The 19,881-nt window shown below is 41.3% G+C and overlaps 1 protein-coding gene and 1 long non-coding RNA gene across 3 annotated transcripts in view; one reads left to right on the top strand and one right to left on the bottom strand.

Moving 5' to 3' along the window:
• piezo1 (piezo-type mechanosensitive ion channel component 1) overlaps positions 1 to 19,881 on the bottom strand; it is a 120,893-nt gene that overhangs the window by 36,189 nt on the left and 64,823 nt on the right. For both annotated transcript variants that reach the window (XM_058382083.1, XM_058382084.1), the window contains exons 3-7: positions 15,992 to 16,114; positions 14,893 to 14,935; positions 11,201 to 11,348; positions 1,770 to 1,959; positions 661 to 874 (exon numbers count right to left, since the gene is read on the bottom strand). In XM_058382083.1, the coding sequence (XP_058238066.1) occupies positions 661 to 874; positions 1,770 to 1,959; positions 11,201 to 11,348; positions 14,893 to 14,935; positions 15,992 to 16,114 (718 nt within the window). The remainder of the gene's footprint in view (positions 1 to 660; positions 875 to 1,769; positions 1,960 to 11,200; positions 11,349 to 14,892; positions 14,936 to 15,991; positions 16,115 to 19,881) is intronic.
• Positions 9,675 to 11,300, top strand: LOC131347745 (uncharacterized). Its single transcript, XR_009203817.1, has 3 exons — positions 9,675 to 10,501; positions 10,905 to 11,028; positions 11,168 to 11,300. It is a non-coding gene; the product is annotated as an uncharacterized LOC131347745 (long non-coding RNA).

Below are 19,881 nucleotides of genomic sequence, written 5' to 3'. Positions count from 1 at the left end.
GTGAAAAGATGGGTCTCTGTATCATATAGCCTCAGCTGGAAAGGGCTCAATATACAGAAGATGCTGGAAAAGCAAATAATTTGCAGGAGCCAAAGGATTTTTTCTGAAGGACTTTGGGCAGATTACCTGCTCAGGACAAATAATGGCCTTGTGAAGAACTTTCACCAAGCATAAAAACAGTCGTCGATCATCCAGGTATTAAGATCAACACACAGTATTAAGAATCAAGTGTGGGAACTTTTCTGGAACTGCTTTATTTGTGGAAATTCAGATATTGTTGTATCTCTTGGGGTATGTGTATTGTGTAGATGTGTTCTGTAAAATGGTTTATCCAAGGCAGAACCAAGGCAGGAATGTGGAGAGGGTTTTATTAAGGAAGGGGAAAAAAATATCTTTCAACTCCCGTTCAGCTCCACCTATTAACTGTTAGACATTTGCTATCACTATGGCAACACCAACAACCGGGATATTTCTAATGTCAGCCAAATTTTCTCAGCAGGAATCAGACACAAACTGGTAAATGTGTTTGCTCTATGTGTGTGTGTGTGTGTGTGGGGTGGAGGAGATAAGGTCAGTTTGTTGTGCTCATTAAGCATAGCAGCAGTGATGCGGTAGGAGTGTGTGTGTGTGTGTGTGTGTGTGTGTGGTGTTAAAGCGTACCTGGCCCACAGACTGCTCGGGGTGAGGAAGGTCTGTGCCACTGTACTCTGGTACAAGTACAAACACACCAAGTGACCGGCTGTGAACAAGCCCACCATCACACACAGTGCGTTGAAGCCCAGGTGGCTGATGGGAAGGTGGCAGGCCCACCAGGTACACACAGTGATGAAGAGCAGGAAGTAGACGGAGGAGAAAGCCGAGGGCAACGTGATACCTGTGCAGAACACCATGTGATAAAAATAAAATATTAAATAATATAATAAATATAAGACATAATAGCTCACCTACTCTCAACATGGAGAGACAGGAAATAAAAAATAATCTTAGAACTTATAAATATCAGAAATTATAAATTAATTGAATCAGGGCTGTTTTTCTTTTATCTATTCATCCATCGAGGGTGAAACTTTGTCACATGTACAGTGCAACACAACCAAAGAGTCAGTTTCTTCTCAAAGATTTGTTTGTTTTCCTGCAGAAGTTGTGTTAAAATGTAGTCAAGATATCATAAACCATGTTTATCCTCACTGTTACCACTGCCACATATCTGAGCTAACAATAAATTAAAGCTACTGTGTGGCTCATTGGTGAATTCTCAGACTGGATTGGTGTTGATTAAACTCTACACCAGAAGCTCTGTCACTAGAATCAGCTAAAAAGAAACCTACAAGTTTATAATAATGTATTCTATGGTTACGGTTAAGGCTCTGGGTTGTTGATTAGAAGGTCAGGGGTTCAAGCCCCAGCACCACCAAGCCTCCACTGTTGGGTCCTTAAGCAAGGCCCATAACCATCTCTATTCCAGGGGTACTGTATCATAGCTGACTCCTTCACTCTGACCTTGTGTTTCCTAACAAGCTGGGATATGCGATATAAGTGCTGTAATTTGTATATGACAAATAAACAAAGGCTTTCTCTTTATTAACAACAATACCTTGTTGTTTCTATAGTAACACCTTGCACACAGACTAAGTGGTTCATATATATATGAAGTCTGAGAGAGACAGAGAGAGTATGTATTATCAAAATGCATGGTAATTAAACAGTGTGCTATCTCTTGGTTCATTATAAACAGTGTCTGTCATCTCTGCATGTGTGTTGTCTCTCACCGGCCAGCCCCAGCAGCATGACGGCCAACACCCTGCCCATGTTGTGGAGAAAGTGCTGGGCTGAAGCTTTGAGACGAGCGCACAGCTGAGCTGCTCTTCGGCTCCTTTCCGCATTCCTGCCCTCTTCCTCCTCCACCTCACCTTCCTCTTCCTCCTCCTCTTCCTCCTCCTCCTCATCTGTTTGGGTCTCCTAGAAGGACATGTTTGTTTAGGAAGGAGTCTCCAGCTTTGTAAAGCTTTTGTTCCTTTAACATTTCATACACTGGGAAGTTTCTAGGTATCATAACAAGCTGCTTTTTATCTTATTAACTTTACAATTTTAAATGCAACTATTAACAGATAAAAGTATGATGTTCTTTATGTAATATAAAAACGAATGGTTGGCATTTGTGGTATTTGTAAAAAAAACTTTGGGTGTGAATCTGGACTGTGGTGCACTGTTGATGACTCCATGTGTGAGACAGCCATGACCAGCTGAAGAGCCACAACTCAAACACCTCTTCGTTTTAAAGAGCTGCAGGATTACAATGAGTGTGAGAGATCACTCAGCTGTGTGTAAATATATGGACTCAGTCGTTCTCAGCAGGACTCAGGTTTTGGATGTTTTCAGCTGTAATATTGAGCACACAGTTTTAATGATACCTGTTTTTAATATTTTGATTTAAGAGACTGAATGAATGAACGTATGAATGAACATGTAATCATAATTATAAATGTTTACCTGCACTGCAAACACATGACCTTATCTTTTTGACAGCAAGTGTTTAATGACTGTCTCAAGGCTGAAGGGTGTGTGATACAGTATATGGGTCTGAAGTCCACCAACTGCTAAAATCACACAGTCCAAAGTCCACAGGAGACACGTGATACAGTAAACTAAACAAGCACCTGTATTTGCTTTCAATGGCACTTTCTGCCTTGTTGTATAGAAATATAAGCTGTTACCTACTACTGAAGCCTTCTCACCACACAACATCAATTCACATGTCAGCAGAACGAGGCGTGTGTGTGTGTGTGTATGTGTGTGTGTGTGTGTGTGTGTGTATGTGTGTGTGTGTGTGTGCGCGCGTTTGTTTTTCCCAGTCGTGTTCCCAGATGACAAATATGCCAGTTCGAATACTAGCTGTGTGAATTTGCCAAACCAGTGAAATCATTCAATCTGCAGTGTTGCAGGAGAAGGGAGCATCATCCTGCTGAAAGAAAGAAAATCTGACAGACAAACTGACAGAGAAAGAAAGAAAGAAAGAAAGAAAGAAAGAAAGAAAGAAAGAAAATCTTACAGACAAACTGACAGAAAAAGAAAGAAAGAAAGAAAGAAAGAAAGCTAATCTTACAGACAAACTGATAGAAAAAGAAAGAAAGAAAGAAAGAAAGAAAGAAAGAAAGAAAGAAAGAAAGAAAGAAAGAAAGAAAGAAAGAAAGAAAGAAAGAAAGAAAGAAAGAAAATCTGACAGACAAACTGACAGAGAAAGAAAGAAAGAAAGAAAGAAAGAAAGAAAGAAAGAAAGAAAGAAAGAAAATCTGACAGACAAACTGACAGAAAAAGAAAGAAAGAAAGAAAGAAAGAAAGAAAATCTGACAGACAAACTGACAGAAAAAGAAAGAAAGAAAGAAAGAAAGAAAGAAAATCTTACAGACAAACTGACAGAAAAAGAAAGAAAGAAAGAAAGAAAGAAAGAAAGAAAGCTAATCTTACAGACAAACTGATAGAAAAAGAAAGAAAGAAAGAAAGAAAGAAAGAAAGAAAGAAAGAAAGAAAGAAAGAAAGAAAGAAAGAAAGAAAGAAAGAATCTTACAGACAAACTGACAGACAGACAGACAAAGACAATCTGACGGACAAACAGTCAGACAGAAGGACAGACAGAGAGACAGAAGGACAAACAGACAATGAGACAGACAGACAGAAGAACAGACAAAAAGAGAGACAGATGGACAGAAGAACAGACAGAGAGAGAGATAGACAGACAGAAGAACAGACAGAAAGGGAGATAGACAGACAGAAGAACAGACAGAAAGTGAGATAGACAGACAGAAGAACAGACAGAAAGAGAGATAGACAGACAGAAGAACAGACAGAAAGGGAGATAGACAGACAGAAGAACAGACAGAAAGTGAGATAGACAGACAGGAGAACAGACAGAGAGAGATAGACAGACAGAAGAACAGACAGAGAGAGATAGACAGACAGAAGAACAGACAGAAAGTGAGATAGACAGACAGAAGAACAGACAGAGAGAGATAGACAGACAGAAGAACAGACAGAAAGTGAGATAGACAGACAGAAGAACAGACAGAAAGAGAGATAGTCAGACAGAAGAACAGACAGAAAGGGAGATAGACAGACAGAAGAACAGACAGAAAGTGAGATAGACAGACAGGAGAACAGACAGAGAGAGATAGACAAACAGAAGAACAGACAGAAAGTGAGATAGACAGACAGAAGAACAGACAGAGAGAGATAGACAGACAGAAGAACAGACAGAAAGTGAGACAGACAGACAGAAGAACAGACAGAAAGAGAGATAGACAGACAGAATTTTCCTTAAATAACCCCCTCAGTAACATACACACACTAATAACACACACACTTTAATCTCACTAGCCATGAGATTAAAACCACCTGCTTAATACTGAGCAGGTCCACGTGTTCTACCAGATGGAGATCTAGAGAATCTGAAGGCCAAGTCAACAACTTGAACTCTTTATCATCTTCCTCAAACCACTCCTGAACAAAGTCTGCAGTGTGGCAGGAGAAGGGAGCATCATCCTGCTGAAAGAGGACACTGCAATTAGAGAATACTCTTATCATGAATGTCAGGATTCATGGTTTCCAAGCAGAACATCGCCCTGGGCATCACCCCGCCTGCCCCGGCTTGCCTTCTTCCCATAATGCATTCTGGTGTCCTCTCGTCCCAGATGCACCCGGCCATTCACATGGTGTAAAAGCAAACATGATCTATCAGAGCAGGTCACCTTCTTCCATTGCTCCATGGTCCAGTTCTTGCCCTTTGTAGGTGCTTTCAGGATCAGCATGGCCACGCTAACCGCTATGTAGCTTTCTATCACAGCCAGCATTTACTCTTTCTGAAATTTATGCTACAGCACTTAGCTCTTCTGTGGGATCAAGTCAAGTACATTCTCACCAGGACCACAACCCAAACAGTGCACTCTCCTCCTAAACAGCAGGGCACAGTCCCTAAAACACCAAATGATCTTCTGTAAGAAGCACAGTAGTACAGTAACTCATCATTCACTCTGCTCATACTTTACCTGGGGTTAACAATTAATCCTGTCTCTTAATCTGACGCTTCATTCCGAAACCTTGCCTTAATCTTCACCTTATTTGCATTTTTGCAACATCAACAACCCTGATTTGAATAAATACAGCACTTTAAATTACATTTATATTTACATTTCCATGCATTTGACAGACGCCCTTATCCAGAGCGACTTACATTTTATCTCATTTTTTATACAACTAAGCAATTGAGGGTTAAGGGCCTTGCTCAGGAGCCCAGCGGTGGCAGCTTGGACCTGGGATTCAAACTCACAACCTTCTGAACAGTAGTCCAACACCTTAACTACTAATCTCATAACAGCTCGTCTCACACGTGCATCAGTGAGGGAAAAAAGTTCAGGTCTGCTGTTCTGTACTTGAACTGGTATTGTTATTTTATTTTTTACAGCTTTCTAATCTTCTTTGGCATTTTTTATGTTTGTCATGTAGTTGACCAGATGTTTGCTGAAATCCAACTTCCGCTAATTTTTCAGTATCATGCATTTCCCCCTGCTACAGCGTGCACTTCAGTGTGTCGCTGCCTGATGCTACAATGAGGCTGCAAAAGCACTGCTAACCCTTCAGGGTTTCATAACCTTAGGTAAGCAAAGAACAACGCTGCTAACTCCACTTCTAAATGACCAGTGTGAACCGCTCCTTAACCCGGGGTTAAAGGCAGGGTTTAGAGTGATGAGAACCTGGTCTTAAACACAGTGTGAAAAGCCCTCAAGTAGTTATAATAGCATTTTTCTACTAAAGAAAACAAAATTCCAAAATCTTCCAAAAAAGCAGCATTTAAATGTTATCCTGCGGTGCTTTAAATCCACTAAGAAATGTCCAGTTTATTAGTGCTGTGTCTAGACAGAAAGACAGACAGAAAGACAATCTGACAGACAAATAGACAGAAACACAGACAGACAGAAGGACAGACAGAGAGACAAAAGGACAAACAGAGAGAGACAGACAGAAAAGAAAGACAAAGATAGACAGAGAAAAGGACAGACAGACAGAGAGACAAACAGACAGAAGGATAGACAGAGAGACAGACAGAAGAACAGACAGACAAAGATAGACGGACAAAAGGACAAACAGACAGAGACAGACAGAAGAACAGACAGACAGACAGTCAAAAGGACAAACAGACAGAGACAGACAGAAAGAAAGTCAGACAGACAGAAGAGCAGACAGTGAGACAGACAGACAAAGAGACAGAGAGACAGACAGAAGAACAGACAGACAAAGATAGACAGACAAAAGGACAGACAGACAGAAGAACAGACAGACAAAAGGACAGACAGACAGAAGAACAGACAGACAAAAGGACAGACAGACAAAAGGACAGACAGAAAGAGAGACAGACAGACAGAAGGACAGAGACAAAGATAGACAGATAAAAGGACAGACAGACAGAAGAACAGAGAGAGAGACAGACAGACAGAAGAACAGACAGACAAAAGGACAGACAGACAGAAGAATAGACAGAAAGAGAGACAAACAGACAGAAGAACAGACAGACAAAAGGACAGTCAGACAGAAAGAGAGACAGACAGACAGAAGGACAGACAGAGAGACAGACAGGCAGAAGGACAGACAGAGAGAAGGACAAATAATCCTCTGGGATTTAGCTCATGACTAGTCTAGCCTCCGCACACGTGCAGAAGAGAATTCGAGAAAAAGCCTTACTCATGGCCTCACTGCTGACTTTCTGGCAGCAACCTTGTGGGTTCCCAGCACAGAGCCTTAGAACATCAGCCTGGAGTGGCTTCTTGTAAAGAATTACATCAGTTATGGAAGCTACAAGACAGTCCTGAGCTTCTACTCTTCACAAATCAGATGTTTATAATGGACACACACACACACACACACACACACACACACACACACACACACACTACACATTACTTTATTATAGAGTTTACACTACAGAAACAATAAAGGCAGTTTAACATAAATACAGAATTACTCTTCTCGCTACCTGCAGCTGTGAAAGAAGACATTTCTGGCAGTGAGGGTTTCCAGTGTGACACACACACACACACACACACACACACTTTCAGCAAGTCTCGTCTTCCCAACATGTAATTACAAGATGAAGAAGTGACTCTTTTTACAAGTTGGAAGCTTGTAATTAACACAATAACGGCACACAGCATTATATTTGAAACTTTTTTCCATATTTTGAGGATAAAATCTGTCCTCTCTCTCGCCTCACTGCCCCGTTTCTAAACCTCGTGAGCCTTAAACATTGCCCTGTTTTCAGTTTCCTGTCCAGATTTACATTCACAAACTCTCTCTCTTATTCTCTTTTTCTTTCTCTCTCTTTCGTTCTCTCATTTCCTTTCACTCTTTCTCTTCCTCCCTCACTCGTCCCCTCATTTTCTTACTCTCTCCCTCTCTTTTCCTCTCTCTTGTTCTCTCATTCTCCCTTTTTTCCAATTTTTCTCATTCCCTTATTCTCACTTTCTCTGTCTCCCTCTTTATTTCCTCATTCTCTTACTCTCTCTCTTCCCCTCTCGTGTCCTCATTGTCTTAGTCTCCCTCGTTCCCTCATTCTCTCTCTCTCTCCCTAATTCTCTTACTCTCTCTTTCCCCATCTCCCTCTCTTGTTCTTTCATTCTCTCACTCTCTCTCTCCCTCATTCCCTGTCCCGCTTGCTCTCGTCCCTCATTCTTCCTATCTCTTCCTCTCTCTCTCGTTCCCTCATTCACTCTTTCTTTCTGTTTCTCACCCTCTCTTTCTCTCTCACCCCCCCTCTCATTCCCTCATTCTCTCTTCCACCCTCTTTCTCTGTTCCTCTTGATACGAACAGTTTTTCTCTCAAGTCTCCATCAGTGAGCAACTGATAACTTCAACAAAGCAGACTTCATGTTAAAACTAGACTTTTCTGGTTACACAGCTGCACTGTTTTGACCATACAGTACAGTAATAGAAAAGAAATGATTAATAATCCCACTCTCCGGTGTCACACAGATGAGGATGGCTTCCCTTTTTCAGTCTGGTTCCTCTCCAGGAATCTCAGTGAGTTTTTTCTCACCTCACCATCACCTCTGTCTTGCTCAGGACTGATATATTTCTGTAAAGCTGCTTTGAGACTGCTTAGTGTTGATGTCGGTTCTATTTAAATATCGATTTCTTCACTGGACGTTGTCACAAAGCAGCTTTGAACAAATCCAGATCTAAAATTTTCATTGAAATGCATCCCTGCTGCATATGCCAGAGGTTATAGTGGCCAGAAAAAAACACCCAGAAATGACATGAGGAAGAAACCTTGAGAGGAACCAGACTCCTCATCTGGGACGACCTCGGAGAGTGGGATTATAAATCATTTCTCCTTTCTATCGGTGTACTATAATATCATTAAAAATTGGATACAAGGTGCATTAAAATTAACCTGAGTATAAGCATCATTACAGTAGTAGTAAAATAAACACATAAATAAATATAATAATTAATTAATTAATTAAATAAATAAAGGTAAATACGTAAATAAAATAAAATAAAATAAAATAAAATAAAATAAAATAAAATAAAATAAAATAAAATAAAATAAAATAAACAATAAAACTAGCTAGCTGAATACAATCTGTATATATAATTGGTTTGGTTTTGATTCATGATACCTGCTTAACAGACACTGGCTCGGTTAAACAATGCCAATCTGAATTCTTCAGTAGGAAAAAATATGGCTAAGAGCTGAAAACTCTCCCTGAAATATCTATGGGAAGATGTCCAGTCTGATGTGTGCCTGAAAGACACATTACTCAAATATCCAGCATGCAGGCAGCATATGACACCGGGCCACAACAGATTTCCTGTCAAATCAACACTTTCGGTGTCTCCGAGTCCCGGGGCTGAGACTTTTAGCCGAGTCTGGCGCTGAGGGAGTGGAAAACATAGTAGCTAAACCAACAAACATCGACTTAAAGCAACAAACACTCAGGACTACTGGACGTGTTCGGATTGCTGGCCACTCTCACGGACATAAATGCTCAGGAATCCGTTGCTAATTGAGCTAATAATGTTTCTATTTTCCTACACTGACACATTCAGCCGGCCTTTGTTTGTTGACACGGTTGTCTTGGCAACAGGGGAAGGATGTTGTTGGACCTGTACGTTTCCCAGATGGTACGAAGAAAGGGAGTGAGAAAGTCTGAGTAGGAAATACAGAAAAAAAATAATAAAACACTGAAAACTTTAAGTTCTGATACTGAAACTGGAAAAATGGTCAACATGCTGCAGTAATCCTTTGTGTATGACTCTTCAGAATTGGAGCTCATTTCAAAAAACACGTGTGTGTGTGTGTGTGTGAGAGTCAACTGTTTAAGTCCCTTAAACAGTTCAGAGAACTGAAAATATAAGAAGTATAATATGAGAAGAAAAAGTCTGCTAAAGAAATGAATACACACTCATAGGCACATATGACTCACAGACACACACACACTCACACACTCACACTCACACACACACACTCACACACACACACACACTCACACACGAAAGAAAGAAAAAAGAAAAAAAAAGTCAGTTTGATTTCTAAAATCCTTGAAATCTGGAGATTAAACACTATATCAATATATAGCAGCAATGTAAGCAGAAGCATGTAGATGTTCTCTACCTGTCTGTTTTTATCTCTCTGTCACGTTTCTCTCCTTCTCTCTGTCTTTCTCTCTCTATCTTTCTGTCTCTCTCTCAGTCTGTCTGTCTTTCTCTCACTTTTTCTGTCTCTCTCTCTCTCTCTCTCTCTCTCTCTCACTTCCTCTCTGTCTCTGCCTATCTTTCTGTCCCTCTCTCACTTTTTTCTCTCTCTGTCTGTCTTTCTCTCACTTCCTCTCTGTCTCTGCCTATCTTTCTGTCCCTCTCTCACTGTCTCTCTCACTTTTTCTCCATCTCTGTCTATCTTTCTGTCCCCCCCTCACTTTTTTCTCTCTCTGTCTCTGTCTTTCTCTCACTTCCTCTCTGTCTATCTTTGTCCTCTCTCACTTTTTTTCTCTCTCTTTCGGTCTCTCTCACCCCCTTCTCTTTCTCTCTCTGTCTTTCTCTCTTTCTGTCCCCCCCCCCTCTTTCATTTCCGTTCTTCAAATCTGATGTCAGCAGTAAAAATAGAAGACTGTCACTCTGTGCACATCTCCAGTATCTAAAACAAGCCAGTTCACTTCTGCTGAAGACTCACCCACTGCTCCACCTCACAGCCTTTCCCTCACCACATCCTACTGAAGTGTATTTAAAGACGCATCCTACACTGTAACATCCTCATTTCTAAACATGGGGCACATGAGACACTCCTCTCCAGCCTTTTTTTATCCTTATTCTCAGTTACTGGAAGAAAGTCATTGTGGGTTCAGTATAAAGACAAAGCTGAGCTCTGAAGCCTGAGATGCATGTGAGTGTATATGCAGGCCGATTCCATCACCCTACTACCCCAGTGTGTCAGCTGTGGATGGAGAGGAGGCAGGAGGTAACATGTGATGATTCTTACCTGTCTCTTATTAATCTACTTATTTGCATCTCCCCTCTACTATGGAACTGTGAACTTTTTAACAAATGGCAAATCTTAAGTCCACCAAGTGGGCCCTTGAACAAGGCCCTTAACCCTCAAATGCTCGGTTGTATAAAATGAAATAAAAATGTAAGTCGTTCTGAATATGGGCGTCTGGCGAATGCCGGAAATGTACACCAGGCATTATGGGATCTACTGCTCTGTTACACGTACACACACATTTCTACACTCTTTCCAATTTCTACACAACACTCCATCAAAGTTTTCTCTCACAGCTTGTGTAACAGCTCTGAGCTTTGCCCTGTAATTGTTTATTAACTTTTGAAAATTAGTGTAAAATGCTTCATTCTGTGTTGCTCAGGTTTGAAAACCTTCAATTCGACAAGTTTAACTCATGAGGTTTTTGCGGTCCACGAAAACGTTCGAACCTGCAGCAAGAGCTAAAAATAATCCTGGATATACGGCCCAGCTGTTTAAATGTGAAGGTAAGACTCAGAGATGTTTGTGGCTCTGCAGTGGAAATACACACTTGGGTATCCTGTATTTCATAAAAAGACTGTATGAGAGAAAAGGAAGCCGTTTGGTGTGTGTGTGTGTGTGTGTGTGTGTGTGTGTGTGTTGCAGGTTTTCTCTGAAGCCAAGTCGCAGTACACCTACTTCATGATGGAAGGCGTGCACCACTGACCCCTCCTCTCTCCTCTTCAGCAAACGCTTACACAGCACCATGGTGATCAGAGACATGATGAACACGCCCAGGTCCGGGGAAAGGAGACGCACGGCGTTCCAGGGATCGTCCAGCTGCAATCTGTAGGGAGCACCGACGTGATCAGCTAGTCAATATCACTCATCACACTGCTGCTGGGTCACGACTCACTGCAGATATTCACTTTATTTTATTTTTTACACATTTCTTTCCAGACTGCGGATACATCACAAAACCAAATACCTACATTTTCTTTGCTGCTGTTTTTTATGTTTACACTTTATTCAGTATTAAACTGTCTACAGGCAGTGCTGCACTCTCCCTTGTTATTATTATACTGTTTGATCTTTATGTATTTCTGTGTAGTTCTGTGTTGTCTCTTGTAGTTCTGGGTTTTATGTAGCACCCTGGAGGTTCTAGAGGAAGGCTGTTTCATTACACTGTGTATTGCACTGTGTATGAGACAATAAAAGCTTTATGACTTGACTATTAATCACGTGCAAATGAGTCACGAGAATTTCCTGTGAGATTCTAAATGTTTAATACAAATTCAAAGCAATTCCTGTTCTAGAGTCGCTGGTCATCTTAAGACCTGCCTTTTCCTGAAGCACTTAAAATAGCACTTAAAAACTAAAACAAAAAGATGTCTATGTGCTTTTCTTGCACTTACTTTCCATGTCCTGGATAAGCAGTATCAGTATGCATTCATTGATAAAGGTCATGCTCGGTTTTCCATCCATCCATCCATCCATGCATCTATTCATGCATCCATCCATCCATCTATGCATCTATTCATGCATCCATCCATCTATGCATCTATTCATGCATCCATCCATCTATGCATCTATTCATGCATCCATCCATCTATGCATCTATTCATGCATCCATCCATCTATGCATCCATCCATCCATCCATCCATCCATCTATCCATGCATCTATGCATCCATCCATCCAAGCATCTATGCATCCATCCATCCATCCATCCAAGCATCTATGCATCCATCCATCCAAGCATCTATGCATCCATCCATCCAAGCATCTATGCATCCATCCATCCATCTAAGCATCCATCTATCCATCCATCCAAGCATCTATGCATCCATCCATCCATTCAAGCATCCGTCTATCCATCCATCCAAGCATCTATGCATCCATCCATCCATTCAAGCATCTATCCATCCATCCAAGCATCCATCTATCCATCCATCTAAGCATCCATCTATCCATCCATCCAAGCATCTATGAATCCATCCATCCAAATGCTCTTCTGGAAGTTTCTCTGGAGTCTTAACACCATAATGCCATAAAGGTAGCTTTAAATTTCCATTCTAATGTCCACCATTAGCGATCATTCAGACTATTCAGTCGCTTCAGGATCACCACACGTCAGAACTTCCAGTCTTTGCTTTTGTCCACACAGATACACTATATTGCCAAAGGTATTCGCTCACCCATCCAAATAATCAGAATCAGATGTTCCAATCACTTCCATGGCCACAAGTGTATAAAATCAAGCACCTAGGCATGCAGACTGTTTTTACAAACATTTGTGAAAGAATGGGTCGCTCTCAGGAGCTCAGTGAATTCCAGCGTGGAACTGTGATAGGATGCCACCTGTGAACAAATCCAGTCGTGAAATTTCCTCGCTCCTAAATATTCCACAGTCAACTGTCAGCTGTATTATAAGAATGTGGAAGTGTTTGGGAACGACAGCAACTCAGCCACGAAGTGGTAGGCCACGTAAACTGACGGAGCGGGGTCAGCGGATGCTGAGGCGCATAGTGCGAAGAGGTCGCCAACTTTCTGCAGAGTCAATCGCTACAGGCCTCCAAACTTCATGTGGCCTTCAGATTAGCTCAAGAACAGTGCGCAGAGAGCTTCATGGAATGGGTTTCCATGGCCGAGCAGCTGCATCCAAGCCATACGTCACCAAGTGCAATGCAAAGCGTCGGATGCAGTGATGTAAAGCACGCCGCCACTGGACTCTAGAGCAGTGGAGACGCGTTCTCTGGAGTGACGAATCACGGTTCTCCATCTGGCAATCTGATGGACGAGTCTGGGTTTGGCGGTTGCCAGGAGAACGGTACTTGTCTGACTGCATTGTGCCAAGTGTAAAGTTTGGTGGAGGGGGGATTATGGTGTGGGGTTGTTTTTCAGGAGCTGGGCTTGGCCCCTTAGTTCCAGTGAAAGGAACTCTGAATGCTTCAGCATACCAAGACATTTTGGACAATTCCATGCTCCCAACTTTGTGGGAACAGTTTGGAGCTGGCCCCTTCCTCTTCCAACATGACTTTGCACCAGTGCACAAAGCAAGGTCCATAAAGACATGGATAACAGAGTCTGGTGTGGATGAACTTGACTGGCCTGCACAGAGTCCTGACCTCAACCCGATAGAACACCTTTGGGATGAATTAGAGCGGAGACTGAGAGCCAGGCCTTCTCGTCCAACATCAGTGTGTGACCTCACAAATGTGCTTCTGGAAGAATGGTCAAAAATTCCCATAAACACACTCCTAAACCTTGTGGACCGCCTTCCCAGAAGAGTTGAAGCTGTTATAGCTGCAAAGGGTGGACCGACGTCATATTGAACCCTATGGATTAGGAATGGGATGTCACTTAAGTTCATATGCGAGTCAAGGCAGGTGAGCGAATACTTTTGGCAATATAGTGTATATGTGCTGCTTCTTTCAGATTTGTCCAAAACAAGCGCCTTTAAGAGTTACATTACAAAACTACAGCCAGTGTTTGTGTAGCTGGGTTGTGAGTCTTTGATATTTGGCCACAGTTTGTAGATTTTTGCTAAAACTTTCTTTAGTTTTGGCACAAAAGCTCTGAACTCTTCAATTTCTTGGCTGTTAATCGAGTTTCTCTGGACACAACATATGAGTTTGTGCAGGATTGTCTCCACAACTTAAAACAAAGAATGAACTAAGTAAATTCTGGGAAGTGTTCCCGTTCAGTAACAAGAGTCATTACAGTCCTCCAGTATTTTGTCATTTTTGCGATCGCAGACATGAACACAAGTCAATTCTGTAATATTCAGATTATTATACACATCTGAGCCATGATGCATTGTGTGACATCATCATAACACACATCCATCACAGAAAGTAATTACACATGTGTCTTCAGTAGTAGGACTTTAAAAGTAGTTCCTGTGCTTATAGTTTTACCAATTCCACAAAAAAAGAACAAAATCTCTGCAAGCTGCACTATAAATCTGCTGATTTTTGAATCATGAAAAACTCCTGGAGGGACTGATGTTAGTGTTGGACCTCTAGGACCTCAGTTACTTTGCTCATCTTGTGATTGAAACAGAAATCCACAAAGGCTGTGTTTCTCAATTTTTCCGACATCAACTGTTACTATTTCGAGACATAAGGAAGCCAGCTGTCTTCAAAGCTACGATATACATTGTGTGTGAGGAAACGGATTATAAAAACATGCTTCCTAGGATTGCAGGGGAAACTTTAAAACTCATAACTATTCCAGATCACAGTATTGTGCTGCTGAAATATCACAGTAAATTTGTACAAGAATGTATTATCCAAACACAAATAATAGCAACATTTAAAAAAAAATCTTATTCCCAACCAATAAACCTCTTTATTGTCGATTTAAATGAATTAAACATTATATAGGTACCTGGACATCCCGATGTGCCTCGCCAGAGACTCCCAGGTGCTACCTGTAAGGAATACAGTCAGGATGAGGAGCGGTAACGCAGCACTCAAAATGAATCAAGTCTAAAAACAGGCTTAATCAATTTATTGGGAAAATATACATTCAATAAGAAGAAGCAAGGATCTGATTTGATGCTTTTCCAAGTCAACAAGACCAGTATGTAAATACAAAATAAACAATAACACAAACATTTGGACCTGAACTGCAGAAAGCTTATTAAGGAACTCTTGGAGATCAGAAAGTTCACAAAACAACTCTTTTGGAGTTTTTGGCCAGTACTGCACTGCTGATGGTGTGCTGCTCAACATGCTAAACTTTTAAAGATCATTTTTGTCTACATTATAATCCAAAGCAAACAGAGCAGAGGATTGAAACTAAATAAAACAAAATAAAAAACTAAAACCCAGAGGATTCAAAAAACAACAAAAACAAAAAACCCAGAGAATTAAAAAACAAAACAAACAAACAAAAACCCCAGGGAATTAAAAAAACAAACAAACAAACAACCCAGAAAGTTAAAAAAACAAAAAAAAAATCAGAGAATTAAAAAACAAACCAAAACAAACAAACAAAAAACCCAGCGAATTCAAAAAACAAAACAAACAAACAAACAATAGGATTCAAATATCAAATCAAACAAACAAAAACCCTACAGGATTAAAAAACAGAACAAAAAAACAAAACAAAACCCCCGAAGGATTAAAAAAACAACACTAAGCAAACAAGCAAAACAAATAAGGTTTAAAAAAGTGGGATTAACAAAGATAAACAAACAAACAAATAAATTAATAATAAAATGACAGAAGTCAAGCACAAGTGAATCCAATCTGTATATGAATGATCTGTTTAAGATTTTAATAAGGTAAAAAGAGCTTTAAGCTCCACTAACCTATGCAGCACATCAACTTCTGCTATTAATAATAACTGCTTACTGTAAATAACTGTTTCTGTATCTGTAAACTATTTTTGAATAATTGTAAAATTATTAAAACAAGACATCTACACCACTAGAGCCATTATGTCCTTTCTGCTCTAGTGGTCAGAGGCAGTGGTCACTCACAGTTGTGTCCAAGAGCATCATCCAGGGCAGGCAGTGTGTAGAGACAGATCTGGAAAGAGACATGAGTGAGCAGGAACAGCAGACTGGTGCTGAACAAGGCTATGACGAATCTCCCAGTGTGTCCTGGAAAGACAGAGACAGATAGAAGGAGAAGATCTTGTGAGTCAGGAACAGAGACATGTGTAAAATATGCACTAGGATAACATTAATGCACAGCAACCAGGTTTAGGACGGTTCGTTACACGCTGAGCTTAGAGCAGGAGCTGGTAAACAGTTGCAGAACTAAACAGAAAGAAAAACAGACACCTAGAGCTTTCCTGGATTCCTCTCTATTACACTCATTTACATGTAGCCATTTGGCAGACACCTGATCCAGGGATGGCAGCTTGGTGGACCTGGGCTTCAAATTCACAACCTGCTGATCAGAGGTCCAACACCTTAACCACTAAGCTAGCACATCCCCCATTCAGAGACGTAGTGCAGCCTGAGACACTCGCCTGTGGATAAGGTCATAGGTTAAAGTAACTAACATGTAGTTAGAGCACCCGGCTATGAAGCTGTCAGTTTGTCTGATGGAGGTTAAACGGGTTGCCAGAGCTCAGACTGGATTCAGCAGAGACTACACTTTTATAGGCATGTTTTGCTTCGTGGCCAGAGGAAACGTCTCATTTTATGGCTCATTTGGGCAGCAGTCAGACTTCCCAATTAAAAGCAGACATTAAAGCTAGAAAAGTGTGTGTTAATTTAAACACCGCCTGAGGAACCTAAATGCAGGAATTGCTTCTCTGGTCTTCCAGGGCACTCAGGGCTCAGTAGAGGTGAAGACGTGTAGGTGGAGATTTTGTAGTAGCATCAGGATTAATATGAGACCAACTTTGTTGAATCTACACACTGACATGAACGCAGACACCCACACACACACGCAGCCACGCACACAGACACACATACATGCACATGCACACATATACACACACACAGACATGCTTACAGACACACACGCACACAGACACACTCACAGACACACATATGTGCACATGCACACACACACACACACACAGACATGCTTACAGACACACGCATACAGACATGCACACACAGACACGCGTACATGTGCACAAACACATACTCATACACAGACATGCTCCTAGACACACACACACACAGACATACACACATATAGGTGCACATGCACACACATGCACAGTCATGCTCACACACACATACATGAACACAACACATACTCGTACACAGACATGCGCACACACACTAACAGTCAGAGTACACTGAGTAGTAATATGGAGAGTCGGATCACAAACTCATTTGAAAACCTAAAGTTCTATTAAAACAAATGAAAGCTCATCACAGCGAGATGCTGAAGATAACGAATATTTTAAGAGCAACTGATCACACACTGCTTCTGCTTCACTGCACCAGGACAGTGATCCATCCCATAATAGTCTGTATAACACCTGTTAGAAACAGCGCTGTAGCTTAGCTTAAGCGTTCACCCGTACCTCTAAACTGCGTTAGAGTGAAAGCATCAGGTAGAAAAGCTTTAATGAGAAAAACTCTCACTCTATAACATGGTCCAAAAAAAAAAATCCTTTCCTTCACTGCCTAGGAGAGAAAAACAAGCATGAATCATACAGGTTCCTGTTTCCTTCTCCAGAGTCATGCAAAATCCTCTAATGGCTTTTCATTGTGTTGTAAAAAGTACAGCTTGTCCTGAAGCGCTCGTGTCCTGCCAACTGGACGAACAGCAGGTGAGACGACCTGGACCTACAGCTGCAACGTGACCGCATGCTAACTCTAGCTAGCATGAGTGGAGTCGCTGTGAGATTTTTCTTCCTCAGGATTATAATCTATATAGCTTTGTGTGCATACACTTCATCACCAAAACTCCTCACAAATCCAGCCCTGAACAATGCCGAATCTCTTCGCTATTATTTATCCGGAGGCTTTGATGGGCTGTGGTCACGTCCTGGACGCTTTCTGAATGAAGGCAGGACATTCTGCTTGCTTTGTGACAGACTGTTTGCAGCATTTTCTAGATACTTCATGTTCTGAGTGTATATTTGTGCATCTGCCACAGTGCTCTAAAAAAGTGCCTCAGTCTTTTGTTCAGCTTTTTCAGCTGCACATCTATATAAACCACACCACAAAGGAAAACCGGCTGAATCTCATGCTGAAAGTCAACATCAGATACACTACACCGGTCACTTTATTAGGAACACCTGTACACCTGTTCACTTCTACCCAATCATGTTGCATGTACCATTTACGGCATTTGGCAGATGTCAATCTCATTTTATTTATACAACTGAGCAGTTAAATGTCAAGGGCTTTGCTAAAGGGCCCAGAAGCTTGGTGGATCGGGGATTTGAACTTGCAACCTTCCAATCAGTACTCCAACACCTTAACCACTGATCTACCAGATCCTGTACCACAGTGTGGCAGCGGCGCAGTGAATAAAAGCATGCAGATACACATCAAGAGCTTCAGATCAATCATCAGAAAAAGTACAATCTTTGACCGTGGCATGGATGATGGTGCCAGACAGGCTGGTTTGATTAGTTTAGAAAGTGCTGATCTCCTTCACACACAGCAATCTTTAGAGTCAATTGAGCGGTGGTTGTTAAGGCTCTGGGTCGTTGATTGAAAGATCAGGGTTCAAGCCCCAGCATCGCCAAGCTGCCACCATTGGGCCCTTGAGCAAGGCCCAATGCCCAACCCACCCTGCTCCAGGGGTGCTGCTGACCCTGAGCTCTGACCCCAACCCCTAAGGATGGGATATGTGAAGAAAGAATATCACTGTGCAGTAATGTATATGTGACAAATAAACACAACTTAATCAGAATGGTGCAAAACATCCACCGAGTTCCTTCCTAATGAAGAAAAAGCCTTTATTTGTCACATAAGTTACATATCCCAGCTCAGGAAGTTCAGGTCAGAGCACAGGATCAGCCATGATACAGCATCCCTGAAGCAGAGAGGGTTAACACTGACAGCTTGAACCCTCAACCTTCTGACCAGTAACCCAGAGCTTTAACTGTTTGATCCTCTACTGTCCTACAAAATGTGAGCAAATCAAAACTAATCACCCTTTACAGCCGTGCTGAGCTGAAAAGCATCTCAACATGTGGAACATTCATGCAGATGACCAACAACAGCAGAAAACCACACTGGGTTTCACTCTCCTCAGCAAGGATCTGAGAATCTGAGCTACAGTGAAAAAAAATCGATGGCGTTTACGAGCAACATGAAAGTGAGAACTGCTCGAGATCAAAAACAGAGCAGCTTAAAAGCAGAGAACACCAGCGTGTCTCAAAGTGCTTTACTTACAAACAGTAACAGAGTGAATTACTCATCGTGTGTGTGTGGACCACACAGGACCAAACAGCCATAAACACTGCTAACATTAGCAATCAGCCAGAAAAGAAACAGCGAGGTGTGAGAATGGAAGCGAGGGAAGATGTAGTTAAAAGCAGAGGAACGTGTCTGCACTTCGTCTATAAACTCCTAAGTGAACTTAAAAAAAAGTAAAGTGTTTATCTCTTTTTTTTTTCCATCTGTGGCTGAATTTCAAATGCCAGGCACTAGATATAGTGCACTATATGTAGCGTGAGGGGACAAGGCATCCTGTGTCCTACACGGCAGACGTGAGCAGAGACGTGAAATGAACGTATGAAATGTATTTCGCTGTGTATTGGTGTAATAGAGTAAACGCATGCTGGAGAGACGCACTGACGATGCTGAGTGTTGGGCTTTAACTTCAGATTAACCAAAAACTTCACTTTCGCTTTTATTGCAGTTTTTCTTTTTTTTTAACTTTGTTTTAAAATAAAAGCTGGACAAAAATCCCTCAAATCATTAAGTAGTAACTTTAATTT

The sequence above is a fragment of the Hemibagrus wyckioides genome, linkage group LG27, assembly GCF_019097595.1.
Source record: "Hemibagrus wyckioides isolate EC202008001 linkage group LG27, SWU_Hwy_1.0, whole genome shotgun sequence".
NCBI lineage: Eukaryota > Metazoa > Chordata > Actinopteri > Siluriformes > Bagridae > Hemibagrus > Hemibagrus wyckioides.
The sequence above is the reverse complement of the archived record's forward strand: the minus strand, read 5'-3'. Positions and strand labels throughout refer to the sequence as shown.